This window comes from Vicugna pacos, chromosome 7 (assembly GCF_048564905.1).
Source record: "Vicugna pacos chromosome 7, VicPac4, whole genome shotgun sequence".
NCBI lineage: Eukaryota > Metazoa > Chordata > Mammalia > Artiodactyla > Camelidae > Vicugna > Vicugna pacos.
In genome coordinates, this window is record NC_132993.1 from 52,967,913 (window position 1) to 52,993,999 (window position 26,087).

At 35.1% G+C, this 26,087-nt stretch overlaps 1 protein-coding gene and 1 long non-coding RNA gene across 2 annotated transcripts in view; both read left to right on the top strand.

The window, feature by feature from the left end:
• DGKB (diacylglycerol kinase beta) overlaps positions 1 to 26,087 on the top strand; it is a 586,586-nt gene that overhangs the window by 329,240 nt on the left and 231,259 nt on the right. The window contains exon 21 of the mRNA XM_072964909.1: positions 3,809 to 3,873. Within this exon, the coding sequence (XP_072821010.1) occupies positions 3,809 to 3,873 (65 nt within the window). The remainder of the gene's footprint in view (positions 1 to 3,808; positions 3,874 to 26,087) is intronic.
• LOC140697566 (uncharacterized) lies at positions 8,620 to 11,635 on the top strand. Its single transcript, XR_012074717.1, has 2 exons — positions 8,620 to 8,696; positions 11,440 to 11,635. It is a non-coding gene; the product is annotated as an uncharacterized lncRNA (long non-coding RNA).

Genomic DNA, 26,087 nt, shown 5'->3' on the forward strand with positions numbered 1-26,087 from the left:
TATGCACTTAAAATTGGTGAATTTTATTTTATGGAAATAAAACCTCAGAAGATTTCAATTGGAAATCTTTAAAAATATTCAACAAATGAAGTGCCACGAACTTCAGCTTTTAAAACTCTTTAACAAATTTGCAATTATTAAAGGAAAAAGAAAGCTCACGCATAAAAAAGACACTGTGATCTATTCATCTATAATGAAGAATGAATTGAACTGTTTCAAGAAATCTCAATGAAAATTCATCTAGTATACAAAGTTTAATTTACAATTCCGTAGTTGCATTTTGGAATAACTCTTTATAAAAATACTCATTTATATTTGGCTAGATTTATATTCTGTCCCAAAGTGGAATGAAATTGAGACAATCATGAATTTGGTATAATAATAAAAATAATAATACAGTTTTCAGAAATAAAAACATTATTTGACTAGTTATGTAAAAATATTTGTCAGAGAACGTTTCTTTAGATTTTAAAAGGTAGTACCTAGGACAATATTTGGGCAAATGCATTTTACACTTTAAGAAAAGGATCAGTATTGATACATCCTCCTCTGGTAGAATTTGCTACATACAGGCTCGAGTATCTCAGTACTTACATTTTCTCAATTAAGAATGTTACATTCTACATAAAATAATTAAGCTTTTCAAATTAATAACTTAGAATGCAACTTTGGGGATTTACAGTAACTATTAAAAATTTTAAAAAAGCCCTCACAGAAAAAGGAAAAAAATTAGTCTTCAGAAAAATACCAGTGCAGAGTATTACAGAGAAAACTAAGAAGCTGATTCTCTAACGTAAGTGCATGTGTATATGTTGATGTATATGTGTCTTGATACATGTATATACACTCTACTGTATAAATTACTATATAAACCCCTCTACTTACTTATTACTGCTTTAAAGATCAACATAAATGATATTTAAATATATTTTGTTTTAATAAAGATGGATATGTTTTATTTTTATTTCTTAGGTCTGATTTTATTTTTTAATTAATTTAAAATAAAACTATTTTTATAAATTCAGGAAGTAACACCAAGTTGAGAGTCAGTAAATTACTTTTTTCAAAATGATACAGTTCACCCATGTTTTAGCACCCCCTGCTTACCTGGAGTAATGTTCTAGTATGGACATAAGATATATGAATAACCCAGCCATACAGAGCACTATGACAGTGGCTCTCTGCAATAATCTCAGTAAGTCTGCACCACACTACTATAGAGGGGTATCAGTGTCCTCTTTTAAAGATAAGGGGGCTGTGACTCATGGTTAATAAGTAATTTGTTCAAAGTCACAAGTCTTGGAAGTGGAAGTCTGTCTGGATTCAAAGTTTGTCCATTCTAGGGTGTGACATTGATGCTGATTTAATTTCTGTTCCCTAAAAATTTCAATATATAGAGAAGGAAACAGCAAACTTTTATATAAAAAACTAACATTATTTTAGCTTTTCCTTATTTGGTCCCTTTTTAGAGAACCTTAAGTGTCCCTGAAATATGGTTGCTGGGTAAGTTAGCAGGGTTTGACAGTTCCCTTTCAAGCCTCTTGGGGTTACACCAGAGGGTCCCATAGGAATTTGGTGTGAATTTTCATCCAAATGAACACCTGCTGTCATTGTTCCTCATCCATCCTGTGGTCAGCAATGCCAGCTCTCTTTGTGGTGGAACCCATTCAACACAAGGAAAAGGCATGCCAGTGTCCCTCACTGTTCCCCCCCACCACACACACACACACACTTTTTCCTACGTGATTCATTGCCTGAGTAGGTTGGAGACAGAGGAGCTAGCATTAAGTTTAGCTTTGGCAATTTGGTGTTCTGTGTTCCTAGGAATCTCCTCAGTTACAGTCCAGTCTCCTTAAATGGTCTTCTTTTGATACTCTGTCTCCTCTCCTCTTTTCTCCTTTCCTCTCTGCCTCTCTCTATCCTATTTATGTTGCTTTGCAAAGAAAGAGATCTGTTATTGCAAACATATATTCTTGTAAAGCAGATTATACTACACAATCTACTTTTAAAGTCTCACTTCTCTAACTTAGCAGAAACAAACAGTTTAAGTTGAGATAAATTCAGTGATAATCTCCCTGTGGTAACTGATGTTGATCATTCATTCTTAGTACTTAATTCATATTTCTTTGCTTTTGTTTACTTGGTCTGTTGCATGTATGCATTTAATTTCAAGGCATTCCAAACTGATTTTGAATCAGATTAGAGATAAAGTCAAAATAAATGATTTTTTAAAATTAATTACTGATAATGCCACATAATATATCATAAATGGGCAAACTCAGGTTTTTTTCTGTAATTTCATGCCACAGTAAGACAACTTCACATTCAAAAAATATATAAGTTTATTTATGACATATTAGGATTTTTTAAAAAAGAAGAAACTCTGTGCCTGGCTTTGAGAGCTATTGGACCAATAAAAATGAACATCTTGATATTCTTATTAGCAAGCCAGGAAACTGACCATGTATATGTCAATTTCTAAGATATAACAAAATTATTATCTTAGAATATGAAAACATAGAATTTTTTATAACTTTTTTATTAAGTATTGTTTCAAAACGCACCTATCTGTATCTTTGTGTCCTTTTCACTTGTGGATTAATTCAATTACTGAACAATTTTTAGAGGATAAGACTGTACAGAAACAGTTTCAGTTCTATCCCAGCTCTATCTTGCATGGAAAAGCAGCTCTCTGTCTGCCATCTGCAGCGGGCATTGGTCCCTCTCTTGTTGTGCCTCATGCTTTGTTATGCATGAGTAAGCACATTAGCCTTTTCATTTCATTCATTAGACTTTTAATCCTTGATTAGTGTTTTCAGGATTCTCTCAAATACACAACTTCTTTATTTCCTTTGTACTCGGTTTTTCTTTTTCTTTCATCTCCACTATGAATCAAAATTAACAGTTAATCGCAACAATAGCCCCATTTCTATTGAGACAACTGGTAAATATATTAGTTTCTCATTGGAGCGATTAATCACGTGTAGATGAAGAATAGGAAAATATCTCGTTGCTTGGAATAGCAGGGGCAACTGTTAAAAAGTCAGCAGCAAGAACAGTCTGTGCTTGAAATATTCCACCAATTGCACACATTGTATGATTCTGTCTCATAGAAACTCTGAATGAATGTCCTACAAGGAAGAAACATCCATTAGGGTTCATAACTGGTGCATTTGGGGTCTCAGAACCTAGTTACATTTGTCACCAGCTATCCCAAAATACATTTTTCTCTTTGTGGCTTTTCTCCATTAAGCAAGATATGTCAGAAGTTGCTTGCAGAATGAACAGCTAATAATTACAGATCCAGCATACCCTTAGCAAACTTTAAAGTCATGTGTCATACTTACCTTTACTAGATATGCAGTCTCACATTATCTTTTAACCCATAACTAATCTCAAAGGACTAGGAGTTTCTCTACCTGATTATTTCTCTACTTAAGCTATCCTAGCTCTTGCATTACAGATTTTTCAACGACTTTTTGACATTTTTGTTTATATGAACTATCTTAAACATATTTTAAGCATGAGGCCAGAAGCAATTATGAAAGGAGATCAATAAATTAAATAGAAATCAATTCTTAGAAGTAACTATGAGAAGCAACCATTGGTGACTAAATTACACTTGCACAGAATTTACATGGATTACACATTTTTCCCTAATTTTAGAACACCTTCTTGGCAATGATACTGTTCAGGAAAAGTTAGCTTTAAAATGTTATTTATCAATTTTTTTCTATTTTAATCTTTATTCCCGCAAGATAATAGGATAGTAACCTGTCCCATTTTTCTTTTCTGTTTCTCTCCTTAGGATGCCTCCATTGCCCACAGATTCCACATCATGAGAGAAAAACACCCAGAGAAATTCAACAGTAGGTAAGATAACAAAAGACGTACCATAGTGATGATTGTGGTTGATGAATCATGTCATGAAAAAACAGAAAAAGGATCACTACGTGGTATAAAGCGTTTTACATACAATGACTGAATAAGGTTTGGTGTGTGTGTAAGTATTAAGATACAAGTGTAAGTGAAGTCAGTTTTTCCTGTTAACTTTTAATGTGGTTATAATGGGAATACAATGTGATCATCTGTAAGCCCATTCTTACATGCTGAGAAGAAGGATTTCAAGTGTAAGGTGAAAATAACATTGTGTGAAGATAATCTGGAAGTCTCTGCCTAGCTAAGTGTGTAAGGAGTGATCACCCTAACTCCCAAGAGGAAAAGCACGGGGCTCTGATTTGCTCATGCTGAGTAACTGCACATTGCGTAGGTATCAGAGAAGGCCTCTGATCTTCGCACTGTCAGTCCTGCATTGGCCTCAACTTAATGGAAAATAAGCCAGAGAAATACCAGGGCTGACAGAAACTACCGTTAAATACTCCTTAAAGGTGAACCGCTTTGATGGCCAGATTTACTTTTACCATGATAGCAATATGCAGGCATTGCTTGTTCTGGAATGCAGACATTGACACCTTCTGATATTCAGGGAAATAAAGAAAGCTCTGCTTTGTTGTCTTCTGCATTTCTTGAAGAAAGTACGGCTATATTCACCCCACTCCCCTGAAAAAAATGGGGCAAAAGAAGTGAATCATCGTTTTTGGCTTCACTTATACCCATTTCTAGTCTGTTCACTTCACAAAGTTATGAAATCATAATCAACATGTCTGTACCTATATTTAAGTAATTTATATATTAGTATTCAAAGCCAAAGTCCCAGTAGCCTTTTGTTTGGCTTGGTTAACTTGGTGCTCTGAATGTTACAGACCAACTTGTAAGACAGCCACTCCTGGAAGTTCTTCTGTTTATTTCCATTTTGTCATATACTCGTACATAGACATGATTTTCTTCCATGTAGTTTCAAAATGCTGTTAAAATGTGTTTTCAAAACTCTTTTAGATTTTTCTCAACTCTAGACTCTTTAGCATACTATTTTACACAAGAACCATCATGTTAAATAGTTTCATGATTAGTGAGATCCTGTCTCATTTTTTATTATATTGATCCATTTAAATGTTTTAGCAAAACATTTGACAACTTATTTCTCAACCGTACCTTAGGTATTGCCTTGAGATCTTTCTTACCCTGCAAATGATAGATCATGATGTTATGCTTTGCTTTTTTCTTTCATAGTTCAGGCAGCTATAATTTTTGTCTTAAAGAAAATGGAAAAAGTATATATGTGAATATACATGCACATAATATCTTTAGAAGGATTCACAAAAATCTTTTAACTGTGATTCCTTCTGGAGAAGGAAACCAAGTGGTTGGGATGGATACTGAATTTTTATTGAATTTGAATTTTGTACAATGTATATTACAAAATTAAGTCAAACATAATCTCATTAAAATGTTGCACCTGTAAGTTTTCTTTGTATCTAGATTAAAGAGATACTTTCATTGTATAAGATCCAATATAATTTCATGAGGTGAAAATAAATTGAAATAATAATGACAATATATTCACTTTATAGTATATTTCACCACTTGATGATCCACCTTGAATGTCCTGGAAATGAACATGTTTATTAATGTACCTAGAACCGTATTATGTAATCAGCTATGCTTATCCCAATGCCATTCTATGAAGCATTCATGTGTTGATATTCACATATTAAAAATAGATTTCAAACCAAAAAATGTACTCCTTCAGGAATCCCACAATTTTAAAGCCCGATGAAGACTTTAAGAAATGTACAGAGAGAAAAAAGTTCAAGGGGGGGAAAGTTGTGTTCCAAGCTTATTCAGCAGAGGAGAGAGACAGGAGGACAGAGGGAGGGAGGGGAGAAAACCAGAGAACAGGAAGAGGGAGACATGCAGAAGGGAGGAGGAGAAAGGGGAATTAAAAGTATAGAGGAGGAGTATCTGCATGTTTATGTGAGACTCAGATCGGACAGTCTATATGTAAGAATGCCAGTATTTATGATCCTCCCTCAGGTGTCAGAGGCTAATGAATTCTGTTCTCCAGAATAATTTTAATTCTTTTCACTAGTAAAGGCTCCTATTAATCACATATATCTACTCAAATTTTATTATCAATTGCAATACTAATTTACAACATTCCTCATTGCCCAATAGATGCCATATGCAGCGTGTTCATATACCGCACTATGTTTTATTCGATGTGAAAGTGCATCTTACTGAAACCTATTTGTAAATTTAAGTCACAGGTAAATCTTGTTTATAGTTTAAAGGGATTATCTCATTTGGAACAGTAATAACATAGAAAACACCTTCTAGATTGACACAGGTCACATGTTTCTATTGTGAGTTCTAGGAATGCCAGGAACGTAGTAGATGTTCAATGTATCATTGTCAGCTGTTAATTTTAAGATAACAGTCAGCCCTAAAATTACATATATTACCAAGTTAATTATCCATCTACATTTCAGTCTGTACTTTGGTGTATTGTCTTTACTCAGAGTTACAAGCTTTTAGGTCATTCCCTAAACGATAATACAACATATTCAGAATATGAAAAATTTTAAATAAATTTCTGTGAGGAAGACATGCCAGCTTGCTGTGCACAAGCTATTTCATACTTACAAGGACAGATTTCCAGATTTCAACATTGAGGCACGTTCAGTTATAGCTCTTTCATATTTTCAGGAATTTGCAAATGGATTTTTTTAAGTACTCCTAATAATGGTGTTTCAGATCAGATCTCTTGTCACAATAAATCATATGCCATTAATATTACCCTCTAGCATGCTCACCTTGAAATTCATTTATATTTTAAAGAACATGATATTTCTAACATTATCTTAAGGAAATTAATTACCAAAATATATAGTTCTGCTCTCTGTTCTTCTTATGACAGAAATTGAAAGAACTGGGAAAGATAATGATTTTTCCGGTGGTGCTTAAGAGAGTACTAGTTGAGAGGTTTATATTACATTCTTTTCCAAATTTCTATGTAAATCTAAGTTAACTGTTAAAAGGAAGTATGTTGCTCAACTTTCTAAACTTTAAGACAGTCTTCAATCAAACTGAATTTAAATAAACCTTTCTACTCTTTTAGGCTATGAAAAATAATTAAAATATCTATGCTACTATTATTTAAACCAATTATTACATGATATTGGTATTCAAAATATTTATACAACTTGACTATTACTATTTAAAGTCATACTTAGGGTCCTAATTCTTATACATTACCCCTCTCTGGGCTTTATTTAGAAGAAGCATTTTAAGTTCTTGCTTTAAAGAAATGATACTAAAAAATCATACTAACAATTGTATAAAAAAGACTCAAGTATTCATCTATTAAAATTATAAAGGGTTATAATAATTTTGGAGAAACTGCAAAACGATTGAATTCCATGAGTAAAAACCTTGTAACACTGACAATAACTTATAGATAATATACAAAATAGAGTACATTCGTACTGTAGAAGTATTGGTGGTTTACAAAGATTTCTTATTAAAGTCATGAATTTAGTGTTAAAGAACCACTCCAGAACGCTAACACACAACACTTACTAACACATTTGCTGGCCAACTCTGAAGGGTGGCAGCGCTCCACAAAGGTACTATTTCATTAAGTCACAGTGACTTTTTGAAAGTGTCCAGTCTCTAACTCCCTGAATGAGACAATGATCATTTTCTTAGCCCCTTGTTCAAGAGGTGCGTGCTTCATTTCTGTACTACTTTCTGCTTTTCACGAAGAAATCTATAACTAGAAAACCGAGATTGGTGTGCTAATTTAAATAAGGCAGCGTAACTCAGAATCTAGGTAGTGACATCAGTTACGACAAGAGGGCCTTGCATTCAAAATGTGCGAAGAGAAGAAACAAAACTGAAAAATTGGCATTCTGGACTGATAATTTGATATTACTATATTAATAAAGCCTAATTTTGAAAAGAATGTATTGCTCTCTAAGTTACCCAAGAGATTAACAGTGTACATGAATTTAGAAAATTTGACTATGTCTTCAAGGTCACACTCATTTTGTTAGGTGATTCTTGATTTACTTTTTTTCCTAATAATTTACTAACTATGCTATTGTATTCACATGGTTTCATTTCTCTGTGGAAAATGATTGAAATATTTGTCTGATCTGAGCAGGTAAAAGTGTGAATGGTTGAATGAGTTAGAGCTGTATGCACACTGGTCTGGGGGATTTGATTCATCAGAATCTTCCTACATTATTTCTTGGTGTCTTTAAACCAGAATGCTCACTTTGGTATCTGAGCTGTTCAAAATCATGTTTGTGAGGTGGCTCTTTGGAATAGAGCGAGTGAGAACTGGGACATAAATAAGGAAGAGATTCAACATTTCTTCCTTTCTTCTTTGCCTCTTATTCCCTCTTTTAAAACTTTGTTCTCTCTCAGTTTCTTATTCCTGCTTTCTCTCTGTCTGTCTCTTTTTTTTCTTGTCCCTTTATTTTTGACACTGCAGTGGAGTAACAGAAAGATCAATGCGGATTCTGAAGTTTGGAAAAAATACTGCTATCTCCTTTTGATTTGGTTAATTCCTTATTCTGCAGACATTTATTCTTTTAATAATTCTTTTAATACGATAGGCTTCCCGCTAGACACGGAATCTTTGGGATCTCTAAGACAAAAGAGGAAAATGGACTTGGGATTCCATAGAACCCTTAGATGGTTGTAGGTTCTGCAGGAAAATATAAACTGGAAGGAAAGCCCACTTGTCACAGCGCATAGGGAAAGATGTTTTCTGGAGCTCCCAAGTTAAGGTGATCATTGAATCTAAAGGACGTGTGCTGAAGCAGGGGTTGCTTATGTATTCTCTGATTTAGCTGAAGAAGAAACATTCATTTCCAGTTTCTGTTTGCAAGATACTCACATTTTATTAGTATCATCTCTATGCAAATGTTCTAAACATTTTCCTCCTTGATTTTGCCTTTCCATTCCTAGGATTTGTGTTTCTGCTTTACATGAATTTGCAAGTGTTTTTATGCAAAAATTTTATATACACACACAAACACATATACACACATGCACACACTCACTTCCTAGGATACCAAATTAAGAAACAAGATTTATGAAGCACGACAGTGTTTCGGAGATATCCACAAAATCAACTGAATAATCCAAGATAGAGTATTTTCTTACAGGGAAGAGTGCTAAATAGTAAGAAAGCAGTTAAGAGAAGAATTTCTGCTCATTATTATGGATTCTGTGCCCTCATAGAAATTTTCAGGAAATAATTGTTAAATTAAAACACTAAAGTAAATTATTTCTTGTTTTTTTATAAGCTGACAGCAAATATATATATGTGTATAATACATATAAATTTATGTATATAATTTCAACTAGTCCATAATAAGTTATCTATTTTAAAGGAAAATCCAAAGATAAGCTTAGCCAGCGGTTAAAGCTGCTGTTGCTAAGAACCCTATCCCCAAGCTACCAAATGTTTTTGTGTTGACAGCACTGACTCTCCTGTTTCCTTTGTGTTCACGTCAACTCCCTTGTTAAGCATTAGCCTCTCTAACTGTAACAAGAACTGCTTATGCTCTGGGGACTGAGGGGACCCACTAAACTAACTGGAGAGTGGATAGCTTAGCGTGGAAACGAGCCTGTAACATTGCCCAATGTCTATGACAGAAATTATATTTTCCTTTGATGTTCACAGATCATCTATAGACTAGCATTTGGAACTGGTTATAGTTCAGTCGTTGCATTCTTTATATGAAGTTAGGGCCATAGAAGTTAGCAAATTTGATATGAAGTTTAAATACCTGATTTATAATATCCAAATACTTTAGGATTTACTCCAGCAATAATATAATAAAAATGTGTTTGGTTCTTCTAGAATAAAATATATTGATTCTTGGTAAAAGTTACCCCTGGCGTGGAATCTTGAGGATCCTGGTTATATCACTTCTGTATAGGACATTATTAAGTATAAAGTAAGTCTATCTTGAACTCTTTCCAAAGAGGTTAATCACCTCATTATAAGGTAATTTTACCTGGAAAGTCATCCCCGGCGTGGCTAATTGGAACTAATCAGGTGCTCTCCGTGGCTTCTTGCTCCACCTAAGCATTAGTTCCTAACGCTTTTCCTTTTGGAATACATGTTCTTATACGGATACGTTCAGCATTATTTTCTGACTGAATATATTAATTCTAAAATACCAACTTTGAATGGCTGATTTACTTAAAGGTTTCCTCACATACATTTTTCTTTGAAGAGAAAGATAACGTGCAGCATTTTGAAGTGTGTATTTTCTGCTTTGTAGATCCCCACGATCAGTGTTTTCACAAAGTAGGAAATCTCGTTCAAGCAACCCTCCTAATCCTATGTCCTAGCTCTAAAATTGAAGAAAATACTTCCTTAATGGGTGTGTTTCTGAGCAGAGTTAGAAAGTTGAAGTATGAAATCTTGATTTATTAGGAACTTTTAATGTTAATTTCTTAAAAATCTCTCCTCACCTCAGCTTCTAGCAAGAGAAATAACAGACATGTTACAGCTTTATTGGATTTTGTAAGATTTTGCTTGGCAAACACTTACAAAGAGCCAAAAATAGACTTGCCAAGGTATTCCCTTTACTATTGCTTCATAGCATATTTTTTGCCACCATATAATGAGTTCAGTTTCTTCCTCTTTCCAATAAAATTGATCCTGCTTTGCCCAAGCCCTCACTGGCAGCGTCCTAAGGCTCATTACTGCCCTCCTGTCTCCTCCAGGTTCTGCTCGGCCTTCAGCTCCAAAGCAAAAGTCGTTACGTGTTCTGCTTTTCTTGTGGCCAAATTGCCATATAAAGTTAATTTTCACAAGCACCTGCACATGGCTTTTGTATGTGGCCTGGAGTTTTTCAGAGTGTGGTGGCCTAAGATACCCAGACTTCTGACATGGCAACTTAGGCCTCCGAAAGGGAATATCCCAAAAGAACAGGGAAAAGCTCATGGCTTTAGCTTTGAAAGCACAGAGTTTCGTGTTCTTTACAGTTTTTATTGATTGAAGTGGTCAAAAGCTAACTCAGATTCAAAGGGAGGGGACATAGCTATCACCTGTCCATGGCTCACCTATGTGGCAGTGAGCCATATTTCACCACACACTGAGTTAGAGACAGCACTCATCAGCAGGGGATCTTAATGAAGAGTCAGACCTGGATCTCCTTGATTTAATCCTCTTCTCCCCCAAACATGCATAGTTTGCTAGTTAGGACTCTGGAACCTGGCTTCCTGGCTTCAAATCTTGGCTTTTCTCCTTTAAAGGTCAGTTATGTGACCTTTGGGCCCCAGATTGCTAATCAGTGTAATGAGGATTAATACTAATGATAGCAGTTTGGGGGTTTGTTGCTAGATTTTTTTTTTTTTAATAGAGAACACTTAGAAGGTGACTAGCAAATACTAAGTTTCTGATAAATATGAGCAACTATGATTCGTGGCCTTTTCACTCACTGCCTACAACTCCCACAGGACCCTCCAGCTGTCTCTCATAGTTTCTTCACCTTGCGTCTCTGTTCTTAGAGTGTCTGAATTACCATCAAGGCTATGCTTGCAGACTCCTGTTCCTGGTGAATGGCAAGGAACGTGGCCCCTAAGAACAGACCTGGACACCCGCGACACGTACACTCGGCACCTCTCACAGTGTCTGTGCTCAGTCACCTGAGCTTCAGGGCAAGTGTGATCCAAAGATAAATAAAATTATCAGGTATTACTTTCATTTTTCTTTTATTCTCTGGTCTTTGCCGCCCCCTTCATTTGTAAACTTTGTCCTCAAACTTAGGTTGTGTTAGTAAAATGCTTTCAGGATTTACAACTACAGATCCACATTGTCCAGAGAGAAAGAGACAAAGGAAGTCCTGATGTTCACTCTTATTGGCTCTGCCTTTGTCACATGCCTGGCCCTGGAACAGTCACTTTCACCAGAGGATGGAAATCACTTCCCCCCAAACCATGGAGATTTCTAGATAGAAACAGAGGGTGTCTGGGAAATGGGATATAGTTGCTACTAAGTGTTCACTCTACACACTGGTAAGCAGTTATGATCATCAGTTACTAAACCTGGCTTCTTACTTATATTACAACATTTTAATTTTATTTTTGACTTTTTTTTTAACCTGTTCTTTTTTTTTTAATATAAATCTGAATACTGCCTTAAAGATTCTGGTCTGAAAGTGTCATTCACCAGAAAATATCTGATGCTCTTCTTACATATTTATTATTTCAATCGCTGTTGCCAGTAAACTGAAATTATTCCACCTTCTGCTGTTTTCCACTGGTACAAAGCTTAGCGCTGTAGTTAACCCATATCCCACCGGGATGTTGATCACAAAACAAGAGCAAACTTATCTGAGTGCTCGGTATTGAATGGATAGCCTACATATATTTGTGTTTCTGATTCCTCTCTATCAGCACAGTGCTCATTTCCAACATCCCCCACTCTCTATAAACCTTCACTCCTGGAAATGATTCTGATTTATACTTCAGTGAGAAAAAATAGAAACCGTCAGTTAGAAAAGGATTAACCCAACTTCCAAATGACAAACCAACAATCTGCCTACATCAACATCCATCTTTCCCTCATCTTTTCTAACCCACCAGCTGAGTTAGCCACCCGTTAATCTACAGCCAGTCCCTCCATCTTGTGAGCCATGTCTCCATGCCACCGCCATTCTGTTTCCTCCAATCTTGAAGCATACTTTATCCCTCTCTCCCAGATTTTTTTGTGTCCTACTACTGTAAGCGCCTTCCCAACATGTTCCCAACGAGCTCTACCTAGCATTTCGCTTCATACTTTAAAAAAGAGTCTTGATTTGTTTTTCTTTAGCTACACCTGATTAACTTAATCTCTTCACAACCAAATTATCTGAATAAATTTTATACACTTACTCATTGTTCATTCATTCCCTTATGGAAACCAATCTAATGTGGATTCTCTTTCCGCTTAAGTGAAGCTGCTCTCATTAAGGTTACAGAAGATCTCTAAGTCACTAAATACAGTGTGTACACGTTTTTCCACTTTTACAGACATTAAATTTGAATCTGTCAGTTACTCTCTCTTTATAAAACTTCTGTTGTCTTGATCCATAAAACACACCATCTTACCTGCTCCTTCTAAATTTTGAGCTTTACTTTTGGTTCATTCTGCTGTCTAGCAAAGCCAAAATTGTTAGTGATTGTCAGAGTTCTGAGATACACACTTTCCTCAGTTTACACCATCTTCTCTGATCTCTCGAACCTTCTTTGAGAGCGATTTTTTTAAAAAGCTAACCTGCCTCCTTTATTAAGCCAATTGATTTCTCAAGTCCTTACTAGTTTACAAGACCTTCCATGGTCAGGTTCCTGGCCTGACTTTTGCTCTTTTCTCTGTCCTTGGCTGTTTCTGCCCTTCTCTGCCTTTAGATTGGCTGTTGCTATTCATTAGAATGATACTTGCGCTGTTGCTGTTTCCTAAGGATATTCCTCTCTTGTTCCATCAGCCAGGTTAAGCTTCCAAACTACCTTCTAGTTTCTTTTTGTGTATTTTTTAGATCAATAATTTGATGAGTTTTTAATTCCATGATGAATTTTGATTTAACTTCCTGGCTCTTCATTATTCCAAACTGTACTTTAATTCATCTACTAATTCATGATAGGGTTAGGAAGGAAGGGACCACAATTCTCGGTTATTAAATTTCAAAAGAGTTGAAGATCATGTCAGAGACAAAAGTTGGAGAATAGATTTGAAAATTGCATAATTCTGTCTTGTGAATATCAAAAGTGAAGGCCTGAAGGACTCAGGCCATGAGATTTATGTTATAATCATAGACCTGATGTTATAGAGTCTCCAAAGTGATCTGAAACATCGGAAAGTTTTATTTAAAAATTATGTATTTTTATGGCACTTACGGGAGTTTGGCAATAAGAGCCCAGCACTTAGATAAGAGACTAATGTTGGAATTAGGGGTGCATGAGAAAGAACGACAGTCACATTAGACCATGAACGTATTAATGATAAAGGAAGAGCTCACTGATGGCTATTTCCGGTGTTCTTTCTAGTTACTAGGATTTTATATTTTTGTTTTTAGAAATCCGATTAGGTTTTTTGCAGAATTCCAGATTTTCACAGTTCTCAACTTCAGTTTTTCACTGTAGGTTTCATTACATACCAAACCTAACAGATTTATAGAATTCTTCGTGCTGAGTGAAGACTATTTTTGCTTATGTAGGCACATGTATGTGGCTTTCATTAAAGTCATAGAAATGAAACCAGATGTTTATTTTGCTTTTGAGAATTTTTTTCAAAGTTTGATATTTTTGTTATGTCTCAACTTTTCTATTGTGATAAAATATATATAATAAAAATGTACCACTTTAATTTTGTATGTACAGTTTAGTTGCATTTGGTACATTCACTTTGCTGTGCAACCATTACCACCATCCAACGCCAGAACTTTTCTTTCTTTCCAAACTAAAGCTCTGTACCTGTTAAACAGCAACTCCCTTCGTCCCCTCTCTCCAGTCCCTGACGACCGCCATTGTACTTTCTGTTTCTAGGAATTTGATTATCTCCTATAAGTGGAACCATGCCATATATGTCATTTTGTGAATGGCTTCTTTCACTTTAGCATAATGTCTGCAAAGTTAGTACATATTGTAGCATCTTTTTTAGCATACTGTAGTCAGAATGTCCTTCCTTTTCAATGCTGTGTAACATTCCATTGTGTGTATACACTACGTTTTGGTTTTCGCTCATCTGTTGGTGGACGTTTGGGTTGTTTCCACCTTTTAGTTATTGTGAATTATGCTGCTGGGAATGTTGGTGTATAGATACCTGTCCAAGCCCTAAGCTCATTGTTAAAGGTACTTTTTAACTTTCTGCAAATTCACCTTAAAAGGAGTTGCAATCTATGTTGAAATAGTTTTATTCTATTAGATAGGGCCTAGTATACATGGGTCTTCAAATAATTAGGTAAATGTGGATCTTCAAGTAAGAAAGTCAGTATGTATTCTCTGGGTTTTATTTTCATCCTGAACTGTCTCTGTTTCTCTCCTTGTCTCTCCTGTCTGTCTTTGGCATGGAACAGAAGAAGAAATATTTATTCAACACTGATTTTTCTTTATGGTCTATATGGGTTTCCTTATTTTATTTTAGAATTTATTTGACTTGCTGTGTAACACATCTTTTAAAATTAGGTCTCTACTCTGGTCTTCTCTGAAAATCTTTCTAACTGCTGGGAGAAAAGTTGAGTACAAGTATTCAAGAAAGTAACTCATCACCAAATAGATTTACCCTATAACCAAATAGAAATACTTCATGTATATACATCAAATATGTATATAATTTTCTTACACAAATATAAACTCAGAAAATTAATCACTTTTCAGCTTACGGCCACAATTTTACTTTTCTAAGAACAGTCACATATCATTTATTCAGTAAAGAAATAAAAGTTTACACATTTATATTCCTTTACGTATAAAAACAAAATGATTACTACCAAGTTTTAGAAAGCAAAAAAAAAAAAACCTACAACTTTAATACAAACAGCCTGAACACAATGTGTTCCATTATTTTTAATGTGTAACATGAGAGGAATATTTATTACAGGTCTATAATATAGAAGTGCTTGGAAAATAAGGAAGGTTAATAATTAAATATCCTTCCTGCCCTTGAAAAGGCTGCAGGCCAGTGGGGAAGACAAACCAAATGTGTAATCACAATAAAATGTGGTAAAGACTGTGACTGAAGTTAAGTGCAAAACTGAGTGCCTTGTGCTACCAGGAGGAAGGATCTATTTCTGTCTGAGGCCATCCACCCCAGAAGATGCTCTGCTCGCACCCAGGTCCACTGCATGCAGCATCCTTACCAAGTCCCTCCACCGGAAGTCACACTTGTCACTTCTGCTCATGTGAGGACTTAGTGAGGCAGCCACCCCGAAAGGCCTGAGCTTAGGAAACTGCAGTCTCCCCCTGTGAGGTCGTGTGCCCACAGAAAACCTGGAGGCTCTGGTGCACACAGGAAGGAAGAGAAGTGGACACTAGAAGTCAAACCATGGTCTCTGCCAAAATCTTCACGTAGTGTAAACACGAGTTGGGATTTTCATGCAGTTTAGGATTCTTAATTCACTTTCTCAGCTTTAGGAAGTCAATTACAACTAAATTTCTGTGGTCTTCATCTTCTGTTGCATCTGCTTAATGATGTAATAAAGATACAGATGCCATTAGAAAACCTTGCGTAAAAAACCCTGTTTGTAGTGCAAGCAATCAACCTCACATTTATTAGTTTTATCAGTTTAAATCTTTACATGTCCATTTATCTACAAGCAGAGTATAAGCCGCTTATGCCCTCTTTCTTATTTGCTGAAAAGTTTATTATTGCTGTGATTGCATAATTTGTTTCATTTTATTTTTACACATAGACATAATTCAGTTTTTACATGTACTTTTTACGTATTTATTTTCATCATCCTGTCATTATTTTTTTTCTTATTTAATTCATTCTATTTTAATTTTAAGGCATATTCAATTTACAAAGGTCATTTGGAATTTTGATAACAACTTCCAAGATACAGAAACATTCATGTCCTGTAATTCATCTAATCTGTGAGTTTATGAATATGAAATACATTCATATTCATTCTCAATTACTTTAGTCTTATTGGCTTTTCTACATTTCAAAGCAGATGCTGTTTTCTTTTTGCCTAATAATCTAAACCATATTCAAATATACCTAAACTATATAATGAAAAATAATATGAAAAGGAGTATCTAACTGAATCACTGTGCTGTACACCAGAAATTAACAGAAAATTGTAAACTAACCATACTTTAATAAAAATAAATAAGAATATATATAAAAAAGATTATACATCATGACCAAGTGGGGTTCATCCCAGGGACACAAGGCTGGTTCAACATACACAAATCAATCAATGTAATACATCACATCAACAAGAGAAAGGACAAAAACCACATGATCATCTCAATCGATGCAGAAAAAGCATTTGATAAAATTCAACACCCATTTATGATAAAAACTCTCACCAAAGTGGGCATAGAGGGAACATATCTCAACATAATAAAAGCTATATATGACAAACCTATAGCCAGCATAGTTCTCAACGGTGAAAAACTCAAAAGCTTCCCACTAAAATCTGGGACAAGACAAGGATGCCCACTATCACCACTCCTATTCAACATAGTCCTGGAAGTCCTAGCCACAGCAATCAGGCAAGAGAAAGAAATAGAAGGGATCCAAATTGGAAAAGAAGAGGTAAAAGTGTCATTATATAATGACGACATGTTACTATATATAGAAAACCCTAAAAGGTCCACAAAAAAGCTACTAGAGCTGATCGAAGAATTCAGCAAGGTAGCAGGTTACAAAATTAATGTTCAAAAATCAGTTGCCTTTCTTTACACTAATGATAAATCAACAGAAAAAGAAAGTAAAGAAACAATCCCCTTTAAAATAGCACCCAAAGTAATAAAATATCTGGGAATAAATTTAACCAAGGAGGCGAAAGAATTATACACAGAAAACTATAAACCATTGATGAAGGAAATTAAAGAAGACTTTAAAAAATGGAAAGATATTCCATGCTCTTGGATTGGAAGAATCAATATTGTTAAAATGGTCACACTGCCCAAGGCAATCTACAGATTTAATGCAATCCCTATCCAATTACCCAGGACATATTTCACAGAACTAGAACAAATCATAATAAAATTTATATGGAACCATCAAAGACCTAGAATTGCTAAAGCATTACTGAAGAGAAAGAAAGAGGCTGGAGGAATAACTCTCCCAGACTTCAGACAATACTATAGAGCTACAGTCATCAAGACAGCATGGTATTGGTACCAAAACAGACATATGGACCAATGGAACAGAATAGAGAGCCCAGAAATGAACCCACAAACCTTTGGTCAACTCATCTTCGACAAAGGAGGCAAGAATATACAATGGAATAAAGACAGTCTCTTCAGCAAATGGTGTTGGGAAAACTGGACAGCAGCATGTAAAACAATGAAGCTAGAACACACCCTTACACCATATACAAAAATCAACTCAAAATGGATTAAAGACTTAAACATAAGACAAGATACAATAAACCTCCTAGAGGAAAACATAGGCAAAACATTATCTGACATACATTTCAAAAATTTTCTCCTAGAAGAAATAAAAGCAAGAATAAACAAATGGGACCTAATGAAACTTACAAGCTTCTGCAGAGCAAAGGAAACCAGAAATAAAACAAGAAGAAGACCTACGGAATGGGAGAAAATGTTCGCAAGTGAAACCGACAAAGGCTTGATCTCCAGAATATATAAGCAGCTCATACGACTCAATAAGAAAAAAATAAACAACCCAATCCAAAAATGGGCAGAAGACCTAAACAAGCAACTCTCCAAGGAAGACATACAAATGATCAAAAAGCACATGAAAAAATGTTCAATATCACTAATTATCAGAGAAATGCAAATCAAAACTACAATGAGGTATCACCTCACACCAGTCAGAATGGCCGTCATTCAAAAATCCACAAATGACAAATGCTGGAGAGGTTGTGGAGAAAGGGGAACCCTCCTACACTGCTGGTGGGAATGCAGTTTGGTGCAGCCACTATGGAAAACAGTGTGGAGATTCCTCAAAAGACTAGGAATAGACTTACCATATGACCCAGGAATCCCACTCCTGGGCTTGTACCCAGAAGGAAATCTACTTCAGGATGACACCTGCACCCCAATGTTCATAGCAGCACTATTTACAATGGCCAAAACATGGAAACAACCTAAATGTCCATCAACAGGTGACTGGATAAAGAAGAGGTGGTATATTTATACAATGGAATACTACTCAGCCATAAAAACCGACAACATAAGGCCATTTGCAGCAACATGGATGATCCTAGAGAATGTCATTCTAAGTGAAGTAAGCCAGAAAGAGAAAGAAAAATACCATACGAGATCGCTCATATGTGGAATCTAAAAAACAAAAACAAACAAAAACAAAGCATAAATACAGGACAGAAATAGACTCATGGACAGAGAATACAGACTTGTGGTTACTGGGGGTGGGGGTAGAGGGTGGGAAGGGATAGACTGGGATTTCAAAATTGTAGAATAGATAAACAAGATTACACTGTATAGCACAGGGAAATATACACAAAATGTTATGATAAATCACAGAGAAAAAAATGTGACAAAGAGTGTGTATATGTCCATGAATGACTGAAAAATTGTGCTGAACACTGGAATTTGACACAACACTGTAAAATAATTATGAATCAATAAAAAATGTAAAAAAAAAGAATATATATCTAAACTAACTCTATGATATAAGGGAAATAATGCAGAGTCTAATGAAAACTCTATTGATGTTTCTTTATCTATTAACTTGTCAATCTCTATTAGAAAAATAATTTCATAAAGAGAAACAACCTTGAATTACTATGAAAATTTTAAATAATGCAATAGTTAGTACTCATTTTCATTAAGAATTCTTGTAGCCTAGGAGATAGAGTTATAAATCTAATAGCTGTCTTTTGTTCTAACAATGTACTATGATAAAACTCACTAATGTATCTTAAAGGCTGCACTGTGTCCCAGATACTCCACCAAATGGTTTTCCTGGATTATTTTATTTAATCCACACATGGCCCTGGGAGGTGGTTATTATTATCATCCCTGCTTTACACATTAGAAAGCAAAGCCAGAATTATAAGGAACTTGTCTGGCTTACATATTCAGCAAGTTACTAACCATTCTGTCCAGATTAACAGTTATGTAATGCATATCTACAAACCAGAGAACATTTTTATGCTCAGGGTAAAAGATGAGTTTGATACCATTCTAGACTCCTAGGGTTTGTGGCTTAGTAGGGGAAAGGTGGCTGCAGACAGATACACATATGGTACTGTGAGATAAATGCAGTAACCAAAATATCATACCTAAGGATACAAAGGAGAAAATTGCTTTCACGTGGTGTGAGAAAGGGTTGTAGAAAATAAAATGCCTGAACATGGTTCTAAAAGATGAAAAGCCACTTCACAAGTGAGTGTGGAGTTAGTAGAAGGAATATCATGTGTTAAGGTAAACTGGAGCACTGGTAAAATCCAGAGTGAGAACTGGGTTATTTGGCTGGGTTTGGTAATTTTCACCTATACCAGATATAATCAGTGGCAGCTATGATTTTTTGAGGACACTGACTTAGTGTCTGTCATTGGTGAATTATATTCTCATACATTATGAGATCTAATTGCATTACATGTAAATTATAGTAATACATGTTCTTATACATAGTTAATTATCAGCTTTCTCAGAGGCATTTATTTAGCATTCATTTAAATTGTTTTGTTTGTTTACTTATTTAGACTATTTTATCAGAAGCATCCATTTATTATTTAGGCATGTTAGCTGACTAAATTGTTTCTCTAATTTTTAGGATAGGGAATTTAAGAATCGACCTTTATTGTGGCCCTCACAGAGACTATCACTTTGATAGAATGTTGGGAATTCAGTTTAAAGTTCAAGTTCTTATGTAAAGTTTCCACAGATTCTAAATTTCAGAAAGAAAGAAGCTTTAGGACATCCTTGCAAGCAAGTCTTGAAATGTCTCTTAACTAGTTTAAAGAAGCTGAAGAATCCAGCCAGCAGAGGGCGCTGGCCCACATGCACTCAGTCATTGCCACAATCCTTGGAATCCAGAAAACACAGGAAGAGTCCTTTCTTAATAAGCACACTGGCAAAATAGTTGTTTTGCTAAGTGTTGCATTAATGCCAGAATGTATATATTTATACCAGTAGTCCTTCTCTTGTGTAAATATGCATCTCTTTTAGCAAAGTGTAATTTGAGTTGTCTTTGAAAGCCAGCTAAACACTTTTGAAAGTTTGTTATAAAATGCCAAAATCTGAGCAATCTGTGGCGAGAGGTCAGAGGTCACTTGTGTTCCAGAGTCCTGCTAACTAATTAAGAGGCTCTGATCACATTTGACAGACAAGAGCAGTTTTATTTTGATGTGGAAATGACATTACTTAAAGCAAACTGAAAGTCAAAGTTTTGGTATTCTTTCTTAATTGTAGCATTACTAATTTAAAAAAGCCAAAATGTCTGAAATAGTTTCCTAATTGGAACTGAGGGCATAGTAAGAACAAAAATCTTTAAAAAAAATTCTTAGATAATTAAACTTAGGAATAGCATTATTTATGATATAATACATATTGTATTTTTTTTCAGCATACCACTTTGGTGCAGATGTATTTCATGATCTTGAAAAAAATATTATTTTATAAATACTAAAAAAGTAACACTGTATTTCTCTTAAAAACATTTTATCCAATCTCATATTTTATATACATTTATTACTATAATTTTTTTATTTTTCTATTTAGATAAGAAAATAAAGAAAACATTTATTTTTAAGCACATGTATACTCTTTAATGTACAGAAATTATTGGCAACTGTGTACTTTAGGTAATTGCTTAATGTCAGTTAGGCTTTGATGATACAGGCTTTTTTACATGTCCTCTTTAACCTAGTACACCATGACCATGATTTCTTGTTATTATAGTATGTAGCATACTTTTAAACTTGTGCACAATTAAGTATATGGTATATCTGTGTAGTATCTTTAATCTTACTTTTAAATGCTATTGTGAAATATGTGTGCCTCTTACGTTTTAAAGAGGAGTTAATGCTGTCATTTCTACTTTATGATCCAACACAGTCAAAGTATAGTAAATTGTTTAGAAACCTGTGGGAAGTTAATTTTAATGTTTAATAGTGTGTGGGGGGGTCCTGTCTCTTTTCTTCATTTGATGAAGCTTATAACAATTTTATTTGCCAAGATGATGATTATTTAATAAAGTAACAAACTGTCCCACTGATAGGATACATTAATTTGCATCTAAAGCTGTTCCTTGTCCTCCATAAGAAGGTGATAATTAGGTTTTCAGATTAGAATAAAATGATCATGTCACTTACGTAGATGCTTGTTAAAATATATTTAATCTTTTATATAAACGTGAAACAATTAAAAGCTATAAAGTATTTTTCTCTGTGAACTTTTTAAGTGAATACAGCTAATATACCGAATTGATTTTAATGTAGCACTACCCGTTGGAAGGTTAACAATTGGAAAAATAATGTAAGAAGTGATTAACTTTTGAGCTAAAGCAATGGTATTAGGCTTTGCTAGAACATCTACCTAATAAAACAGGACTCATTCATATCCTGATTTAATTTCTTTCTCTGTCCACACAGAGTGTGCAGTTTAATCTTTCAAATGGCGCATAGAATAATTTTGTGCATGTATATTAACACCCTCAATTTCTGTCGTTGAGAGCTTAAATTATTGTTAGACACTCCAAATGGTTACATTTCAATTTTAGCTTTATATTACACAAGATTAACTCAGTCCCACAGCTCAGAGCCTAAAAAGTACTATATGGTGTTTGAATTTCCAACAGTGAAAACGCAATTTATAAAAACAGAACATAGACTGACAGTTTTAAAAGAAAGACTCTTTCATTGCATTGGGGTTGATGATAACACATTGTCTCGAAGTTCTACAGTCCAATCTTCTCTAGTTTTAAATAACCAAAGGTAATTTCCTCTTCTTAAAGTTTGCAGAGTATTAAAAACTTCCCTAAATCTATTTCCTGAACCAAGTTGGAGAATGTTCAGTGCACATTCATTTAAAATACTTTTAAACGTTCTGATTCAATTACTTTCAATAGAGTGAAGAATGTTTGGTGTAGCTTTGAGTGCACAGCATGAAAGGTTGGGTTTTAGTTAGGAAACATACAAAATTAGTTCCTGTGCAAAGGTAACCTCTAGAGAAATATAAGTAACCGGAAAACCTTGTTGAAGGCCATTACATGCACTGGAAATGCCACGTACTTTGTACATGTTATTTACAGAACTATAATATGACATAGGTGAAGTTATGGTAAGACAGTGGCAACGTGAAATGAAAAGAGATTTTTGTTGATACTGTGCAAAAATGCCACATCTGTTTTTATTCATTCCGCAATTATTTCTCTGGGAGAGCTTTTATACAGCTGTGAAAACCTAGAGAGTTTTGTACAAAACAATTTGACAAATATTCATGATTCCACACCAGTGAAATGCATTTTAATTTCATTCAGAATGTTCCAAGCTCTCTAGCATGTAAACAGTAATAAAACTCATACTGAAGTTATTTCCCTGATTTTTTAACTCCATTGCTCAAATGATAACCGGCAAATTTTCCTGGTCCTCATTGAGAAACACAGGGAGTTCTAAGGGGAGTTTACTTAAGAAAAAGTAGATTGACGATCTGGAAGTTTGGACCTAATACATCATGATGTCATACTAAATGCACACAAATGTGTAAATTCTGATTCTGATTCTTACCAGCTCTGAGGCTTTGGGTAAATCACTTACAATTACCTTCATTTTATCACTTATAACAACAGAAACATTTCCAGAATAACAACAGAATTCCTAGTTCTCAGGGTTGTTGTCAGAGTAAATTAAATTGAATAATGCATAGGATGTAGCTTAAGTAATACCATTTTCTTTCCTTCATATCACCATCAGAATTTACTTTCAAAACTAGCATCTGACTTAAGTGTGTGAGGAACATTGATGTCCAAATGTAAGCTCCAGTAATTTTCTGGGATTTAGGAAGGCAGGTCAGAAATATTAAGTGATTTGTAGAAAATGGTAAATGGGGTTGGGAATTTTTGAAAAGTTTACTATTTAAAAGGTAGCATGCACCTGGTAGTAATCAATATGATTTTTCTATGTAATGCAGAAATGATATAGTAAAGAGAGCACAGATTTAGGATTAAGCTATGTCATAATTCCTCATTGTGGAAGTTACCGCCTCTGTAAATTGGAATGATTTTAGTAAGACAGCTCCCAGGGTTATTGTAGCTATCCAGTGTGATAATGTTTTTGAACAGACTACACAAGAATTGGCTCAAAATTGTTTCCCAGTCAAAATCATGGTCAAAAAGAGAAGAGAAATTTGGTAGAGACACACAGAGAATGCCATAGAATGAAGTGGCTTCTCTAGATGGGAGACCATTTTTCAAATTATACTTTCCTCCCCCAAAGGCAGAGCAAGATATAAAGACCTCACAGTGTCACGTAGCAAGACTGATGAGGGATCAGGAAACTATGGTACACACACCAGTTGCCGTCCTCTGCTTGCTTTTTGAAACAAGTTTTGTTGAAACACAGGCCAAGCTCTTGCATTTTACCGCTATCTGTGTCTGTTTGAACCACAAAGGCAGAGTTGAATTGTGACAGAGACCATGTGATCCACATAGCCTAAAGTGTTTACTGTTGGTCCCTTTACAGAAGAAATGGACTCCCTTAGAGTAGATGGAAAACTGTAACTATGGAGGAAAAGTTTGAAAGAGTGTGGCTAGATATCAGAGCTTGTGAAGCGAGTAGAAATCTCTGTAAACTAGGAACGTACACAGTAGATACAGCTGAGAAATACAGTTTTCCCCACTATTCTGAAGCAGAGAGTCCCTATGAAACCTTTGTAAGCCAGAGTGGTGTATTGCAGAGAAGCTTGCTGATGGATGCACATCTTGCTAATGGTTGTACAAAACAATCCAAGGTAAAGCCCAGATGCTCACAGACATAGTTCAAAGCCATGGTGACTTGACGCTGGGAAGCTGAGTGAGATGCTCGTGGGGACGGAGGGCAGCCGGCATTGTTACTCTGCTGCCAGGATGCTCACTGGCCCTGGAACAACTTGCTGCAAAACAAACCTGAGCGCTGCTTTTGCTTTCTCCTCTTCTCGTCATAAAAGGGAAATCCTCTTAAGATTTCTTTAGATTAGGGAAAACTGATACTGATAGAGGTCTTTCGCAGAAGTGAAGTGACAGAAAGCGAGCTTTCCAAAGGGTGGGGGATATGTGTACAGTGGATGAGGAATTTAAGTAGACCTGGGACCTTCAGTAGTGTGTGGATTTTGGAGCAGTGGTGGAGAACCTGAGATTCTCTGCAAGATTAATGCACTCCAGTTTGGGTCCATATGTCACCCAAAATCGTGAACTAGCGCAAGGGGTAAAATAGAGACTCTCAAGTGTTCAGTCTGTGTCCTTGTCAGCTTTGCATATTTGTTCGTTAGGATAGGCAGTACGTACCAGAAACATTTAATTCGATCTTTGGAATGTCTGTAGAGGTGACAGGCATGCACTCTGGAACCTGACAACCTAAATCTAAATCCAGGCCCCTTTGCTTGCCAGTTGCCTGATCCTGGGCAAGCAGCTTAGCCCTCTGTGTGCCTCAGTATCCTTCCTTGTAAAAAGACAGGACAGTGGTTTCTACCTGGGACAGTAGAAAGCGGTGTATGAGGTGCTACGTGTAAAACTCAAAAAAGAGTGACTGGGGTATTGTAATCACTGCATGCGTAATTCATCGCTACTTCCGTTTCCATGCACATGCATATGTTAGTTTGTGTTAGCTGTCTCATTTATATTTACTACTTACGATTTTCATTGCATAATGTGAAGTCAGTCTCATTTGATCTTCTTTTAAATATATTTATAGGACACTGATTTAAATTTACCTTCAGATAGGTATGTCTCTTTGGACAGATGGAATCTTACCTGAAAATTTCAGTCAAGGAAGTGTATTATAAAATGGTTTGCAAACAGTAGCTCTCCGAATGTTAGTTGCTATATAAATATTTCTTTGGGGCCTTAATAGATGAAATGAAGCATAAATATTTTTGTGCTAAAGGACGAAATTTGCAATTCTAGGGTCATAGGTTTTTCCTTCATTTGAAAATAAATAGTGTTTTAAAAACACGTAGTTGAATAGTTTGGAATTTATATGAGAATAAAGTTGTTATAAGACCCTCTGTAATTATCTGGTTGTTTTTGTGTTCTAAGACAATTTTGGAGCGTCAGCATTATTTTTTAAATACTGAAATACATGTGCACACTGATTTACAGTTTTAAATTTGCTTTTATGTGCATTATTTTATGTGATCTTGAGAAGTTTAAGCACAGAGATGTATGCCATGCATGCTCTTTTCTATTTGGCAGGAAATATTGCAAGCATATTGATGGTGATAATTAATATTTTCTAAACAGTCAGAAAACAGGTGTACCTTTCCAAATAAATTGCAAAACAAACTTGTTGAATGACTTCAAAAAGAACTAAAAAAAACGTAAA